This window comes from Anthonomus grandis, chromosome 12, assembly GCF_022605725.1.
Source record: "Anthonomus grandis grandis chromosome 12, icAntGran1.3, whole genome shotgun sequence".
NCBI classification, from domain to species: domain Eukaryota; kingdom Metazoa; phylum Arthropoda; class Insecta; order Coleoptera; family Curculionidae; genus Anthonomus; species Anthonomus grandis.
The window spans coordinates 26,511,380-26,527,938 of record NC_065557.1 but is presented as its reverse complement, the minus strand read 5'-3'; the positions used below and the strand labels follow the sequence as shown (position 1 = coordinate 26,527,938).

The window sequence follows — 16,559 nt, the reverse complement described above, 5'->3', positions numbered from 1 at the left end:
CAACATACCTTTATGCCACACTTCTAAATAACAAACAGCATTAGACAGGTACTTACAGGTTGTAATACTAGGTTATTGATTGAGTAGCCTCAGCACAGAAGATAGCGTATCAACAAATAGATCTATGTTGTAGTTACAAAGCGTATTAAACAAATTACATATGTAAAAAATCGGAGCTCTCTTGAAAATATTATTTAATGCTCTGTTGCAATAAAAAGTGCGAGAATTTCTGGAGTTTATCCTTGGGACAATGTACCAAATCTGATTTAGGAGTGAAATGCAGTCTATTTTGTTGTTTACTAGCTTATATAAGAAAGTTATAGCCGTTGTCACACGACGATCGAGTAAGGTTTTCATATTGAACCGTCCAAGCATGACATTTTGGCAAGTGCCTCTGGCTGGATAAACGCCATCTTCCCTATAGTGCAAATACTTTATAAACCTGCGTTGTATATATTCAACGTTTTTGATTTCAGTTTCATATATTGGATGCCATATAAGTGACGCATACTCGAGTCTTGAGCGTACAAAAGATTGATATAATAATAGTACCACGCTGGTATCGTTAAAATTACGACAATTTCTAATAATAAACCCCAAAGACCTGGATGATGATAGTACAATATTCTGAATGTGGCTTTTAAAGTCAAAATTTTCATCAAACGTTACACCCAAATCCTTGATTTCATGGCATCTTGTTAAAGGAAGATTCTGTATATGGTAATCATATTGTATAGAAGTTTTATTTCTACAATAGGAAACAAGAAAACATTTTGATACATTAAGAAAAAGTCTGTTATTCTGACACCAGCTATTAATACTATTTAATACTTCTTGAAGATGTTGGCAGTCGGCTAAACAGTTAATTTTAGTGTAAATTTTCAGATCGTCGGCAAAAAGCAATTTATAACAAGAGATGATTAATGCGAGATCGTTAATAAACAATATAAACAACAAAGGACCCAAATTTGCTCCCTGGGGAACTCCAGATTTCACTATATATTGAGAAGAACGGAAGCCGTCGATCTCGACAAACTGCCTACGCCCATTGAGATACGAGGAAAGAAAACTTAACAGACCTGTGGAACAGCCCAGATAATCCAGTTTTTTTAATAAAATTCTGAGATCTACCTGATCAAACGCCTTCTGAAAGTCCATGTAAAGGACATCTACCTGACCTCTAGCATTAAGCGCCTGACACACATATTCAGAAAGACAGCTCAGGTTTGTGACACATGATCTCTGCTCCACAAACCCGTGCTGATCGATAGAGATGAAAGATTTAACTTGATTGTACAGTTGTTTATGAATACAAATTTCAAAGAGCTTGGAAAAATTGCATAAAATAGATATAGGTCTATAATTTCGAAGCTCCGACTTATCGCCCTTTTTAAAGATTGGTATGACTCGCGCTATCTTCCAGCAAGAAGGAAATATACCTGTGCGTATGCAGAGGTTAAAAATGTAAGTCAATGGTTTCGCCAATGCCGCAATACAGTCTTTCACTATGAAGCTCGGAATAAAGTCTGTACCGCAAGTTGACTTGTTTTTAAGTTTTTTGGAGGCTTCAATAATATCAGACTCATTTAAATAATTTAAAGTTACATCATTTTGACAATGTTTTAGTGTAGATGAAGTAAAGTTGTTAGCGTCAGACTCAATGTAAACACTCTGAAAAAAATTGGCGAAAGCATCAACTATCGATTGTGGATTCGAAAACTCATCGGCACCATCCCTTATAATACCCGGTATTCTAGAATCGCCCTTCCTCATTTGAATGTACCTCCAAAACTCAGAACTATCCCTGCAAATATTCGTTTCTATATTACGTAAATAGTTAGGTAAATAATAGTCTATATTACGTATATGCGTTTGTTTTTAATGTTTTGAGAGTAGTTCGTATGTTTTTAAATTTATCATAATGGTAGATTGTATTATATCTTTTATAATTCTTGTGGGCTGATTCTTTACTTTTAATTAACTGTATGATCTCTGAGGTAAACCAGGGAGGATACCGACGCCTTCGATCCTTCCTCAAAGGTACAGTGTTCTGAAACATAACGTTAAGAGAGTTATATAAATGGTCACAGGCTTCGTTGACACCCAAACACTTAAACAATTGTTCCCAATTTGCATGCAATATTGAATCGTATAACAAAGGAAAATTGGCCCTTCGAAAATTGAACGTCTTGGGTGCATTTCTGCATAGTTCCAATGATGGTGATTTTTTGATTTTTAAGTTATTAACATAGACGAGTAGCGGGGGGTGATATTGATCAACCCTCGAAATCGGCATGTCTGATTCTATGACCGTACAGTCAACATTCGAAATTACCAAATCCAGGGTTCGGTCAATAATATTTTTGACATTGTTTATGTGCTTTAGATCTAAAATATTTAGAAAATAATTAATAAGTGCACATTTATTATCAAGTTCACTAATACCAAAGAGAGGTACGTTGAAATCACCCAAGACAATCAACTTCTGGTTTAAAACTGCATCATGCAGGCACAGTGCTTCAATAAAATTTTCCAGATAATCATAGGATAAAGACGGCATAAGATAAATTATAATTACACCAATACGAAAATGAGAGTTAATATTTAGTCTACACCCTACAATATCTATTAATGCAAAATGTTGATTTATATGGGAAAAGTCAAGGCACAGCCCTGAGTTCCCTTTTGATGGCCAAGAGTACACCCCCGCCCCTTGCGACACTATGAGACTCGAAGTTACGGTCGGCGCGATAGACGTCATAATAAGTTGGAAACAGTTCAGAACTTGAGATGTCGTCTTTTAACCACGTTTCAGTAAGTCCCACGATGTCACAAAAACCCGTAGATAATGAGTTATAAATTTCATGAGTTTTACTATTACAGCCTCTAGAGTTTTGATAGTATAATATAAGATCTTTGCTTAAATTCGTATCGGAAGTGGGTGACCTTATGAGTTTAAAGATACAATTCTAGGAATTCCTAGTACATATTTAATTGTAAGATCATGTTTACCCTGATCTACCCTAGCATTAAGTTGCGCCTTCACATCTTTATAATAACTAATTTGTTTGGGAGTTTTATCGTAAGATATGGTTACATTTTTATAATATTGCGAATCACGAAGTTTTTTGCTGTTTTTTATTAGTTTATGGATCGTATCTTCTCCTGGGAGTGACACTTTAATTGGTCGCGGTGTGTTTCTTCCAGGATCATATTTGCCCAGCCTGTGCATATCGAAATCATTGATCTGAGTGTCGGGAGTGATTGTCTTCATTATATTCTTAATATCCTCTCGCTCTTTGCGAATTCTTTGTTCTTTATTTTCATTAGACTAGGGTTCCTTTAGATTAAATATGATCAAATTTCTCTTACGGATATTACGCTCGTTGACCTTGAAATGTATACAAACTGTCATTAAACATAAGAATTTGATTATTATAAAAAAGAAAAATATTGTACGTAAAAGAACGGGTAAACAGAGCAGTTGAATGGCGTGGCATAGTGAAGGTATTATGTCTAATATTTCGTACGTCCATGTACTCGATTTCTAGGTAAAAGTTTTTCATACAGATATTTGGGGCTTTGGGTATTATTAATTAATATAAACGGTAAAGAGATGTAGACAATAAAAACTTAAATACAATATTTTGAGCCATTTTAAATTATAAATGCCTTGAGAGACATGATCAAACCTGCTTAAATTAAAAATAAATCGGAAAAAGGTGTTTTGATCACGTTGTAAACGGTACTGTGCCTGTTGATCTAAACAGGGAAAATAAACTATATTGGATAATGGATAAAATAAAAACTTTAGTAAGTTTTCTCCTAGTCTTATAATTTAAAATTAATTTGTTAGCATGAAGCATACGTATTCTCAAATAACACCTTTTTAGCAGAATACTGATATATTCTCTAAACCGCAAAGAGCTATCTAAAGTCAATCCAAGAACCTTCATATTACCAGAAAAAGGCTTGATGTGTTTTGTGTTCAGATGAATTTTAACGGATGAAACAATATTTTTACGATTTACGACATTTTTATTTGAAAATAGTATCATTTTAGTTTTGGCTGGATTAATGACTAAGTTAAGCTCCTTTGAGTAGATTGAAATGGAATTAAGTTCAGCATTTAAATTATATTCAACTAAATTATCGTTGGTCATACTGGTGACTTTCTGATAAATTAAAAACCTTTCGTAGGTTGACGTGTAAACAAGAAATAAAAGAGGCCCAAGAATAGATCCCGGAGGTACCCCTAATACTATGTTTTGACTCAGAACAGTTGGCATGTATGCGTACTCTTTGTGTACGTTTCCACAGATATGTTTTAAAAAAAGATAAAACCATATCGTTGCAGCCATAATACTTAAGTTCGGCAATAATTAAGTCATGGTCTAGTACATCAGAAGCCTTTGAGTAATCAAGAGTTACATTACTCTTGACTTGGAATAGTCAGCGAATTAAGTTGAGGAATTTTAGTTTTAAAATTAAACCAATGGGTATGTATATTTTGGGGAACGGCTTCATCCCAGTTTAGTCGCTAGAGCCATAGCTTTTGAAGTAGAATTTTAGCTTGGTAATAGATCTAGAGGATCGAATATTTGTCCAACCGCGGAAAGAATGATTCGCTTTGTAACGAGAACATCAGTGCTTTCAGGCTCGATCTTGAAAGTCAAATTGTCGGTGTCGCATGACCAACGGAGGCCTAAAGTTTTAACGTTTTTATCTTCCCCGAATTGAACTGTGTTTTGCGAAGGTACTTCGCCTTGTATAATTTTGAGTACTTTATCGCTTGCAGTTTAAAGCGAGCTCAACTATACAACGAATAGCTAAAAACGGCGCAGACGCAGTTCCGTAAGTAATCGTATTAAGTTCATATGTTTCTAGTTCCGCGTATGGATCACTACGCCAACCTATTGGTTGCAAGGCGCGTTGATTGGGTTCAATCATTACTTGCCGATACATTTTCTCGATATCGGCCGTTATAACAAATGTATGAATTCAAAATCTTAGAAGTATGGATAAAAGATTGTTTTGGATTGTGGGACTATTTCAGACAGTTCAGTCGTTGAGAGATATACCCGAACTTGTAGAAGCCGAAGCGTCAAATACAAGTTGAAATTTAGTGCTATTCGACGCGAAGATTTGGTGGATTGATTTAATTGTTTCTGCTTTTAAATATTTTGAAATTGAATCAATTAAAAATCTTAACGCTTTCGAAGACTCGAAGTTCTTAACTTCTAAGTTAAATAGTGCTTTCACGCGGTTATGAACAAGAAGCCTTTCATTGTTGTATCGTTCGCACAGCAAATTCCATGCTGCCGCGTAATTTGCCTCAGAAAATTCAATTGACGCTATAACCTGCGACGCGCAGCATGAAAGAGATGATTTAAGGTAATGAAACTTCTGAAAATCACGTAGCGCACTGTTTGCATGCACTAAATAATTAAAAGTCTCACGAAATTGCAACCAATCCTCATGACTGGCGTTAAATTTTGGTACTTCAACCAGCGGTAATCAAAAACCACTAAAATCGTTTACGTGCATAATGATTCATTTTCCGCGTGAGAACTGCCAATTGAAAGCTTATCATCCGTAGAAAATTTCGAATGTAGTCGCTTAGCTCGCGCTAACTCGGCATAAGAATGACTCGAAAATTTTTCGCATTCGGCATACAAAGCATTTATCTTAGCCTAATCGACTAAATTCTCTAAATCTGACTGTACCTGCTCATAAGCCTCTTTTATTTTGTAAATGTCATCTACCATCCACAATATCTACATCAGAAATCGCATATTTTAATTCTAAATCGTCTAAAAATTTCTTAAGAAGTCTGGATTTTACAGAACCTCGTTTACGTCTAATACTCTTTATTAGCTCTTCAACATCAGCCATTTTTTTAAAAATAAAGTAAAACAACCAAAATCGTATACGACAATATCCACACAAACAGAAACGATCTTACAGAGAGGAAATTATCAGGAAAAAACGACTTACCCACTTGCAAATTCTGCCAACCGACTAAATCCGGCAATCGTGCCCGCCACTGCTCCTCATTCGCGACTCGTCTCGCTCCCGTTACGCTTGCACTTAAATTATTCTCGCTGGACCCTTAATCGGAGTCGTAGGACCAACACTATGTCGATATAAGTGGACTGTATATTTAAGTTGTAATAAATAAAGACACGTTAGTTATATAAAAACGGTTTATTCTGTAAAAAACATTGAAAAAAATAAAATTTAGACGCGTTGATGCGGTCGTGTCGGCGGTCGGTGGGAGAGAGAGCATCATGGCGGTTGATCACGCCGCATACGAAGTGTTATTTGTTTAACATGAATAAATAGGTTTGTTAGCTCCTTCCTAGGCCCCGAGTCGTGTCTGTCATCTGAGTAAAAAGCAAATTTCCCAGAAAATAACTGGGACTGGAAAAACATGAGAAAAAACTGGAGAATGACAAAAGGATGTAGCCAGGCCAAGGAGATGATACCAGATTATGACTTCTCTAAAGTAAGACGACTCCTAACAAAAAGCCGACAAGGGATCCGAGACTTGATCCCTTGTCGGGACTAGGTGAGAATCCTAAGCTGGAACTCTAAATACTGGGGTTGGCGAAAAGGAACTTCGTCCTACTTGCCAAACTCTAGCTCTCCCACCCTTACTACTACTACTACTAGCCAAAGAGCAGAACCGGCCAGAGATTATCCTATCCCAGAATATTTCAGGGTGCTGCAAAAAGGGTAATCCAACTTGCAATGAAGGGGGCCAGCAACAGAATGCAAAAGGTAACAGGGCTGCTCACAGGCCGTGACATACATCGCATACATAGACTCGGAAAAGTAGATACTCCGCTATGTAGAGTTTGTAAGGAAAAGAAAGAAACCACTTTTGCCATTCAATGGTTCCTTAAATCACTCAACCAGACCAGCTAAACCCTCACCAGAGAAGATAAGAACTACAGCACTGGCAAAGTACTGCACTTCCTAAAACCAACAGAACTTAACATGTGGGGGAGTAAATCTATGGGACACAATAGATACCGGGGAAGTTTTAGTGGGTAACCGAGCACGGGACTCCCACACTACTGGAGATTCAAGAACTAGAATTTCCTCACCGATAAAAAACAGAAAAAAACTGTCGGCAATTGACGCATTAGTTGCGCTCTGGCTTCAACAGCGCCTTACTAAAATAGCCAATGAATTTTTCATTTTGGCTATCCTGGATTTGGAACAACACAGCTCACGCAGCAGCCCACATTGATAGCGTCGGTGCCCAAAACAAATTTTTCTTCGAGTAGGGGAAAACTCAGGGCGCTTGTCAGAGGCTCTTTTAGATGATTGAAAGCTTCCTGAGACCGCTAGAAATGTCGTTCTCCTTCTGGTTAAGCCTGGTCAATAATTTTGCGATGTTGGCCAAATCCTTTCACGTAGCGTCGGCAGCAAGTGCATAATCCCGAGAAGCTGCGTAGCTCATGCTTATGCTTATCTTTGAGAACTGGCTAATTTGACAGTTTGGATCTGGGCCTTGTCCACCGCAACTCCTAGAAATGACCTAGATACTGCACAGCCCTTTGAAACAGATGACGTTTCTTTGAGTTCAATTTTAGTCCAGAACCTCATAGTCTTAGGAACGATTTTTCTACCACAATAATGTCATCAAGGTAAACCAGGCAAATCTTCCAGGACAGTCCTCTTATATATAAGTGGCAGGGGCACAGTCCAAGTTGCACAGTCCAAATGGAATAACGTTAAATTACCATAATCTAGCACCCACCGTAAAGGCCAGCATTTCCCGATCTTTAGAGGCCAACTCAACCCTACGGTATCCTTTTTTTAGGCCTACCGAGAAGAAAATCTTCAATTAGGCCAGGGTGTCCAAAATGTCAACAGTACGACAAAGAGAATCGCTGTCCCTTTTAGTTTCATTATTAAGTTGTCAGCAATTCACGCAGAAATTGGTCGAGCTGTCTTTTTTCTTTACCAGTATCATACGGTGAAGATCATGACCATGGATTACTGCTAGATGGTTTCATGGCCTTGCTTTCATTTTTTGTATTGACTACGTTGGTCCTGCCTTCCTGCGCAGTATCATAAACATCTCGATATCTATTAATTAAATGCCTCTGTCTCCTTCTTTGGTCTGGCCTTAGAGCGGTGCCCGACGACGACCGACCCGTTTTTTAATAACACAGAATAATGATTGACATTATTTCACCATCGCGGAGTCCACCAGTAATGCTTGATCTGCCAAACATTCCATGATCCTTTCTTCGACATCTGGATATGCCAGTTGCCTTGCAAGGACTCTCCTGATTTTCAGCACCAATCTTTTAACTGAGGGTGGTAGACATGTTCCAGATGTGAATAGCCAGCATCTTCAAATGCCTCACGTCGGGGACATTCGTTGCAGGGTAGCAGCAGCATCTCTTCTAGAAGCCAATCTAAGAGCAGTTTCTACCTGGATGACCAACCTTTTGCTTTTGCAGCCGCTTCAAATTGAGGCGGTTTACGGCGCTTCACTATTATTTATTTTTCACCAATGTCCAGTCAACACCTAATACCAATGTATCGTTATTACCATTTATCAAGTTTTAAATTAAAATACTCGATACACTAAAATAGTCAATGATTTATTTTACATGCACACGCACACACTAGACACGATCACTTAAGACTACTAGAAATATTTATTTACACTGTATTTATTTATCACTATTTATATCCATTTTAAACGTCGCGTCAATGTTGACTTGGTCTCCCGGCGGCGCGGAATCCTTATAGACTGGGCAGACCATGGTTTCGAAAGATTCGCTAACTTTCCACGCGTCACCAGGGATGCCGCGCGGTGCAATGAATGGTGAAGGACAGCTGATATTCGCAGCGTTGCAATATTAATATTTAAAACCTAAGGTTCTTCCTTATCGTGGATGCAATATATAAAATAAGAGTATTCTATTATAAAGAGGATATTTATTAAAGATTATAATAAATATTTAATAAAAATCAAATTCTTATATAAGAAAATGTGTTCCTTTTTTTAATGTAATCAAGATATTAAAAAAAAAAATAAATAAATGTCTAGCTTATCGGAATTGCTTTTTTTCCAATAATTCCTTGTAGCCATCGCTGATGATTTGTAAAGCTTTTATGTCATTATTAACGATGTTGACGAGTTGAGAGATACCACTCTGTTCCATCTTGAGGAATTGTCGAATGTCTTCTTGGGCGTCGGCGTCAATTCTGTAACAGCCGCTTTGTTTGGCTGAAGTCTCTAACAATTTAACATGAGAGAGTAGTTCATTGATTTGACCCTGGAAAAAAAAATTATATTACTTTTTAAATTTTGAATCAAATAATTAGACAGATCAAGAAATTAAATAAGGCGAATACTATGTTTCTGATTTTTATCGTCATGAAGTTAAATGTTTTAGTTTAAAAGTGTTTTAAGGCGAAAAAGATCTGGATGGCTAATACAAAATATAGTATTGGATTGGCGTCGTTTAGTTAGTTACCTTTAATCCTTAGATTGCATTTAGATTTGAAGTTTTGGTACACTTTTGATTTTAATAACAAAATATCTATACAATATCTTACTGAATAATGTATTCACGTACATTGGTTACATTGGTGGTTTTTCAGAAAGGCAGAAAGGTGCAATAAAAATTCATATATATATATATATATATATATATATTCGAGAAATTTTGGATTTTAAATATTTGCAGTACTTTATACCAAAACTTAAGCAAAAGGCGAGTAACTAATTATCAATAATATATAATAATAATTTTAAGTAGTAGGGTATATATATATATATATATATATACCCAAAATCTTAAAAGAAATCTAGTCTTATCAAGAGAAGCTTTTTTTTAAACAGGTTGATCTAAATTTTGTACCTTTTGTTCCAATAACAAAACTCAGGTTCTACGCCAATCGCCATAATAATTGTATTTGTGACAAGATTTTCTTGCCGCACAAAGCGATGCCAATGTACCAAATTTCCCCAAAGAGTATAAGAAGTCTTCGAATTATGCAACTTTGTACTAAGATAAGTTTACTTAAATCGGCTAATTTTGATCTAAAGAATATGTAGTAGGTTTTTTTAAAAGCGTTTTTCCGATATCTTTTATAACCGAGGAATAGATCTATCCTTCGTGTGCTGTTTGAACATTATTTGATAAAGTTTTAAATTATTGTTAGATTTGGTTCACGTATTGAATAGCGGCTCGACATTCCCATGTAGATATGTACTCGAAACCGGCACACCCCGCAAACAGACCTTTCCGAATTACGTATTTCGAGAGAGAATTGCTTATGAAAATTATTTACAAAATTACCTTTGAATTTATTATCATTTCAAAAAGAAATTTATAAAATATTTCCAATAATTATCAATGTCATATAGTGTCATAACCTAACCTTAAAACATAAAACGAGAAATATACTATTTAATTGTTTCGTTAATTAGTATTTACCTTGCCTGCATTAATTATCCTCGTAGGAAAGTATAATTTTCATAAAATGCAAAAATATATTTAACTTATCAGTAAAAAAGTGGATAGAATTTGTTAATTGTAATGACTCATTTATAATTACCGCAATACTCTAAAAAAATGTGGCAATATTATCACTTTGTTAAAAAATATTTACTAGTTTATGAACATTGTCTGTTGTGCATCTACTTTTTTCAACACTGGCATTAGAAAACTTAGTCATGAATTTTCTTACAGATGCTTATAACAGCACTGTACATTTCTTCTCAAATACTTATGATAATATTAAGCATTCATTGTTCACAAGCCCTAAGAGCACCATGGTAAGTAATATCATGGTAAGATAGTAGTTATTTTTTTAACAATAATTATATGCTATATTTTCTATTAATTTCTGCTATACTGTAGTTTTTGAGTTACATATTATATCAATTTATAAAAAATTAAATTAAGCAGTCTGTACAATAACAAATAAATTGCATCTTATTTAATAAATATTTTGGGAAAGGGTAATTTAAGGTGTATGAGGGATAGAATTACATATGACTTAGAAAAAAACATTTTATCGAATTAATTTAGATTCCGACAAACAAAATCAACAGAAGATCTGCTTTATTTGGTATTAAAGAGCCTCTTGCAATATTGCCTGAAAAAAAAGCTTTTCATACCGTTTCATATTATTTTAAAAATACTAAATAACTAGGTAATAATAAATAAGTTATAAACCTTGCATTATTAAAAAAATATCATGAAGATTGAAAGGAGTTAAATCAGTGTCCACGGTGTAGTATACCGTGGACACTGATCAAGCAGATAAAGTTAAAATACACTCAGATCTGTCTATCCAAGAAGAATGGGTGTACTGATTTCGTTCCGATAAGATAAAGAAATGTAACGCACAAATGCAAAACTTCGTAAATTTATTAATAAGTTTCATCAAATTAGAAATAGTATAACAACTGATATTCTGAAATGCTATACACGACTGGCCAATTTTTTTCTTAGGTACCGGAATACCAATGCATTAGCAAGCAAAAGAAATTCATAGGCAAAGCCTTAAGAGCCTTTATACGCTTGGAAAAATGAGCAAAAAAAAGGGAATGATATCTAACGGTTTCTGGTTTAAACAGTGTTGCCAGAACGTGAAGTGAACCCTTAGTAGGACCGCTTCGATTTTTTTTTTGGGAAAACAAAATTTCAAAGCAAAAACCACTTATTGTATTTGTTGAAAATTTCATACAATGAGTACTAGTTTTTTCTTAAATTTTTTACTATTTGTAATAATTTCATTAAAAAAAAATCTAGTATGTACTAGTATGTTGTCTTTATTGGGAAAAAAATATTTATGGGGATCGCTAAAATTGCGTCGAAAAGTAACATAATGGTATTGACTTTGTATTGAAGATATATTGTGACCCGCAAATCATCGACATAAATGTGATTTGTCATTATTGGGATTTTTATGTCATTATCGGTATTGTGTCATAATTGCAAAGGTTTAGTGTCAGCTCTAATTATACTCTCTATATACCACTATTTTCATTGTTAATTATAAGGTTTGTGGTTTCCTTTTTCTATTTCTACTTAGTTGATTATTATTATGTTTAGAGCAATAATTTTTAAGAAATGTGTTAGCAATGCTACTAAGAGAAATATTTGAAGTGTTTTTTATAGTTTTTGTATTTCTCAAAAGGCGTTAAAAGTTTAGATTTAATAAGATAATTGAAAATTAATTGGCAAAGAAAATACTTTTGATTGTAGATGTCCAGAAATATCTCTTCAAATTCATTGATTAGGTTTCTTAAATATAATGTATGATACAATCACTATATCTAGTACTTGATTACGAGGATATAAAAGAGCGCTACGACTTAAGGATTGAATTAGATTATAAGAATCTTCTACAATACAAGATTGGTTACAGGTAAGATTTTCTTTACAAAAATCGCATTTTTTTTAAAGTGATATAGCATCAATATTCACTCAAATAAAATATAACTGGCATCTCAGGTTTTATAGTGTTTTTTAGGATAACACACTATCAATCTGGTTAGAATAACTTAAATGAGTATCTACGAACTAAAAATCACCCAGGATCTCACAATCAGGTTCGAAAAAATTGTTGATGTCAATATTTCCATAATGCTGAGATTTTAGTGATAATATAGATTGAATTCTAAGCCTCTTTTCTGATTCATATAGCTGACCAACAGAGATATGTTAATGCCCACCAGCTAATTGCCTATATTTTCCAAAACGCACTTCCAATGGATCTGTGGTATTTGTCTAATATATAATCCATATCTAACTCAGTTAAACAGTGTTTAGCAACTTGAGGAAGTCTATGGATGGTATAATTTAATGCTGTGTGTGTTTGTCGACTTAAGGGGGGAAATGATTGATGCACTCCAAGTATCAAGCCAATTGTGCATTTTTTTAAAAAAAATAAATTTTGGATCATTATTCTAGGCTGCTAATATTATTTTGGTGAAAGGTTCTTGCTAGTTTTTTGTTAGAAAGTTTCTTGCTACTTATCTAATAAATGTTTTCCCTTAAGGAGAGTTTTTACATTGACAATTTTCCACCATATCAATATAATGCCAATAAAATCTGCTGTACCTTGTGAAAAAGACATATTATTAACAAAGCTCTTCAGAGCCTCGATAACAAAAGGATTAAAAATTTTAAGTGCTAATTTAACATTTTGTTTTTCTATAGATGATGAATATAAAGCTTTTAAACTAAGTGAATAGCCACGTTTTAATAATTTGTCTTGTTCCAATTCATGCAGTCTTTTTATGATGGAAAAAGCAGCACATTTCTCTTGACCTGCCTCAAAATCAGGATAAGAAAATGTTTGATCTGGTTTTGAATTACGCCAATATCAATATTATACAAATTAAAATTAACTTGTTCAACAGTATAGTAGAAATATAAAAATAAACCAAGAATATTGCATCTTGTACCAATGATTTTCGTTGCATACATTTTGTGTGCTTTGTCCATTGTTTTGTGCTTCTTTGGTTGTGATTTATACATATTTTTTTAAAGCGCTCTGGGGTATTCGTTATCCCACTTTATTTTAGCCTAAAGTAAGTCTTAAATTATCTAATTGAAGTGAATTATAAATTTTTCGTGAAAATCGTGCTTTTCTGTGGAAAGATTTGCTTTCCAGTCTAAACACTCACGATTTGTTTATTTCTACATTGACAGCGCGAGTCGTTCATCAACCGGCAACTGAGAAGCATTTGTCTTTGCTTTTATTGAGAAATTTTAAATAGACGTCGCTGATAAGTCATTTATATGTCTAAGGAGTAAGTATTCTTGATAGGATTTTGCCTACTTGTTTTCCGCATTGATTGACTTCAGCATTTCATGGAGATTTTGATTGGAATTGTGTTTTCTTCTTATGTTTTTAGAGAAAAACGATATTAGGTCATTCTCAGATGATTGGAGCTAACTTTAATCTGATGCTTAATCTGTCAGCATTATAGCGGACTAATTCACCATCATCACACGATCCGGATTATTCTGGGTGTTAGCAAGTTTTATGTTTTTATTGCCCTTGGTGATTTTATTGTTGTCAGTAATTGTTAATTCTTGTTATTTGTTATGCCTTGTTATACATCTTTCCATCGAACGTTTTTTTTTTTTAATTTTAACCACGAGCGCTATATAACCATATTTCAACTTTAATCTTGGAAAATTCATAAATAACATGGAAATATTCCACGCATGACAACAATGTGAAAGTTTTAACAAAAAAGTAAGGAAATCATAATCATAAGCATTACCACCATTAAAGATGTACATATCTTGATAATATTGGCGACAGATTTATGGAGATACACAATATTTCCCTATTGCTATATATATTACTCATTTTTTATAAAGTTTAAAAAAACTTAAAAAAAGGAAATGCACTTGTGGTTCCTTAATTCCATCCAGCAGAAATCCCTGTCGCTTATCTTATCCATTTAGTACAACAACCTTAATTGTATAGTTTTGCAGCTCTTACTCTTTGGTACTCTCTGTGCATTCAGCGTCGACGTGACGTTATCGTATCTTACAGGATGCGACGAGCGTTTAAATATAAAAATAAAAGTTTGGTTCGCAAGGCCGTATTTATACCATTAAATTTATAATACAAAATATATTCATTACAAATATAAGAAAGCAACGATTTCTAAACAACTTTTTTCCTTAATTACTATAAAAATATTCAATTGTTAATACAAAATAAACAAAAGCGTATTTTGTCAATTAAATATAATATAAATGTTAATTCCTACCCTTGAAAAATTCGGGTCCTGTTTGCAAAAGCCTCATTTCCATGTTTTTTAAAAGAAATTGTCAAACTAAGCATGTGTCCTATAAATAGCTTAAGAATTTTGTTTGAGTAAAATTTAATTAAAGCTTTATTTACTAACCTTAAATTGTTTGGGTTGATTAAGCTGGGTGTACATTAATTCTAAGCGTCCCCTAAGCACCTCTTCCTCAGGTTGAATAGCCACTCCTACTTTCCTTGTGCTTTCTTGTTTCACCAACACCTGTTAAATTAAAATATTTTTGTGTCTATGCCCAAAAGTTGATATTAACTGAGATACAGAGTGGTTCGAATCGAAAATTTTTTCACAAAATTTGGTATTTGGCGATTTTTCAAGATAAAAATCGATTTTCTTCTTAAGTTTTGATGTAAAATGTAAAATTTAAATTTGTTAGGTTACAACTTTTTATTCTACGGTATTTTTAGGCTTTTGAATAGAAAAAAACGTTCAGTCACCGTTTTGAAATTATTTGCGTTCAAAATTGTTCGCTCAACCCTTATCAATTTTCCTAACTTGTGTGTGTTTTTTTGTGTAGCTCTAAATATTTATTTTTTTGTAGGCTATGAAAAAATAATTGATTCATGAATGAATTTCGCTTTTTTTTCTTTCAACACAGAAAAGCCTGAATGAAAAATGCTTGATTTTAAAATTTTCAAGAATCTTCACGGCGGATTAGGAGAAACCACTAAATAACATGGGCTTAGCACTAGGCCATTACATGGGGATAGATAGACTGACATTATTTGATAACGATAGTTTTTTTATCGTTAATTAATTTATTTTAAGGAACATGAGTAATCTTATAGACTTGTTCATAAATTCTGAAAGCGTATTTTTGTGATTTGGTCTAATATCTACAAGGTGTAGTATTAAATATAGGCTCCCAACTACCCTACACCTGCGCCAAAATTCAGGATCCCTGAAAAGTCCCTAAATTGCCCTTATATTTTTTCCTAGATTTCTTTAGTGAGTCTTTATTAAATAAAAATCTTATTACACATAAATACATATACAATAATAAAAAATATCCTTTGGTACTTTAGGTCTACTTTGTTAAGGTATCAAGTTTTCTTTTTATTAGTTTTTGCTGTTTTTAAATGGACATCCATCGAAATTTGAGACATATTTTTGTTCAATACAAAAAAGAAATGGTTGAAGTATAAAAAATCTTCTGTTAAACGTGTCTAGAAATATGTTCTCATGATCATTTACCAACTTATGAATTAAGTCCAATTTATCCTCAACAATAAATTGCTTATCATATACCAATATTTGTTTACGGGTGTCTAATTTTAGTTTTTTTAATGTTATGTAGCGTAATAACAACCTAAATAGCTACTTAACGGCAATACATCTTTGATGTCCTGAAACTAATTATCATTTATAATAATTTTAGGTAATACACTTCCAGTTAGATAAAGTCTTGTGGAGAGCAGTTTTCTTTTGGATCATAATCAGATAGCTTATACAGGGTGTCCGGAAAAAGGAGGCCAATCCGCCGGCCACATATGGGGTGGACCAAAATAATGCGACTTTCGTTATGCCATTTTTTAATTGCGCGCTCGTTATTCAATGTACAGGGCGTCAAAATAAGAAATATAGAATCGTTTTTTTTAATAAGTCGAGTGTTTCATAAGATATTGAATTAAAATTTGGTATGAGGGGGTTTTTTGGAACGAGAAATTGAAATCCGTTCATGGGTTCGCTATACCTTGCAGAGGGCGCCACCTGCGGTATA

General features: G+C 33.9%; 1 protein-coding gene and 1 long non-coding RNA gene across 5 annotated transcripts in view; one reads left to right on the top strand and one right to left on the bottom strand.

The window, feature by feature from the left end:
* Nucleotides 1-8,947: 8,947 nt before the first annotated feature.
* LOC126743044 (nucleoporin p54) overlaps nucleotides 8,948-16,559 on the bottom strand; it is an 86,761-nt gene continuing 79,149 nt past the window's right edge. For all 4 annotated transcript variants that reach the window (XM_050449970.1, XM_050449969.1, XM_050449972.1 and 1 more), the window contains 2 exons: nucleotides 14,924-15,043; nucleotides 8,948-9,308 (listed from right to left, as the gene is read on the bottom strand). In XM_050449970.1, the coding sequence (XP_050305927.1) occupies nucleotides 9,081-9,308; nucleotides 14,924-15,043 (348 nt within the window). In that variant the 3' untranslated portion in view covers nucleotides 8,948-9,080. The remainder of the gene's footprint in view (nucleotides 9,309-14,923; nucleotides 15,044-16,559) is intronic.
* LOC126743047 (uncharacterized) overlaps nucleotides 10,644-16,559 on the top strand; it is a 70,000-nt gene continuing 64,084 nt past the window's right edge. The window contains exon 1 of the long non-coding RNA XR_007662764.1: nucleotides 10,644-10,816. This is a non-coding gene — a long non-coding RNA (uncharacterized LOC126743047). The remainder of the gene's footprint in view (nucleotides 10,817-16,559) is intronic.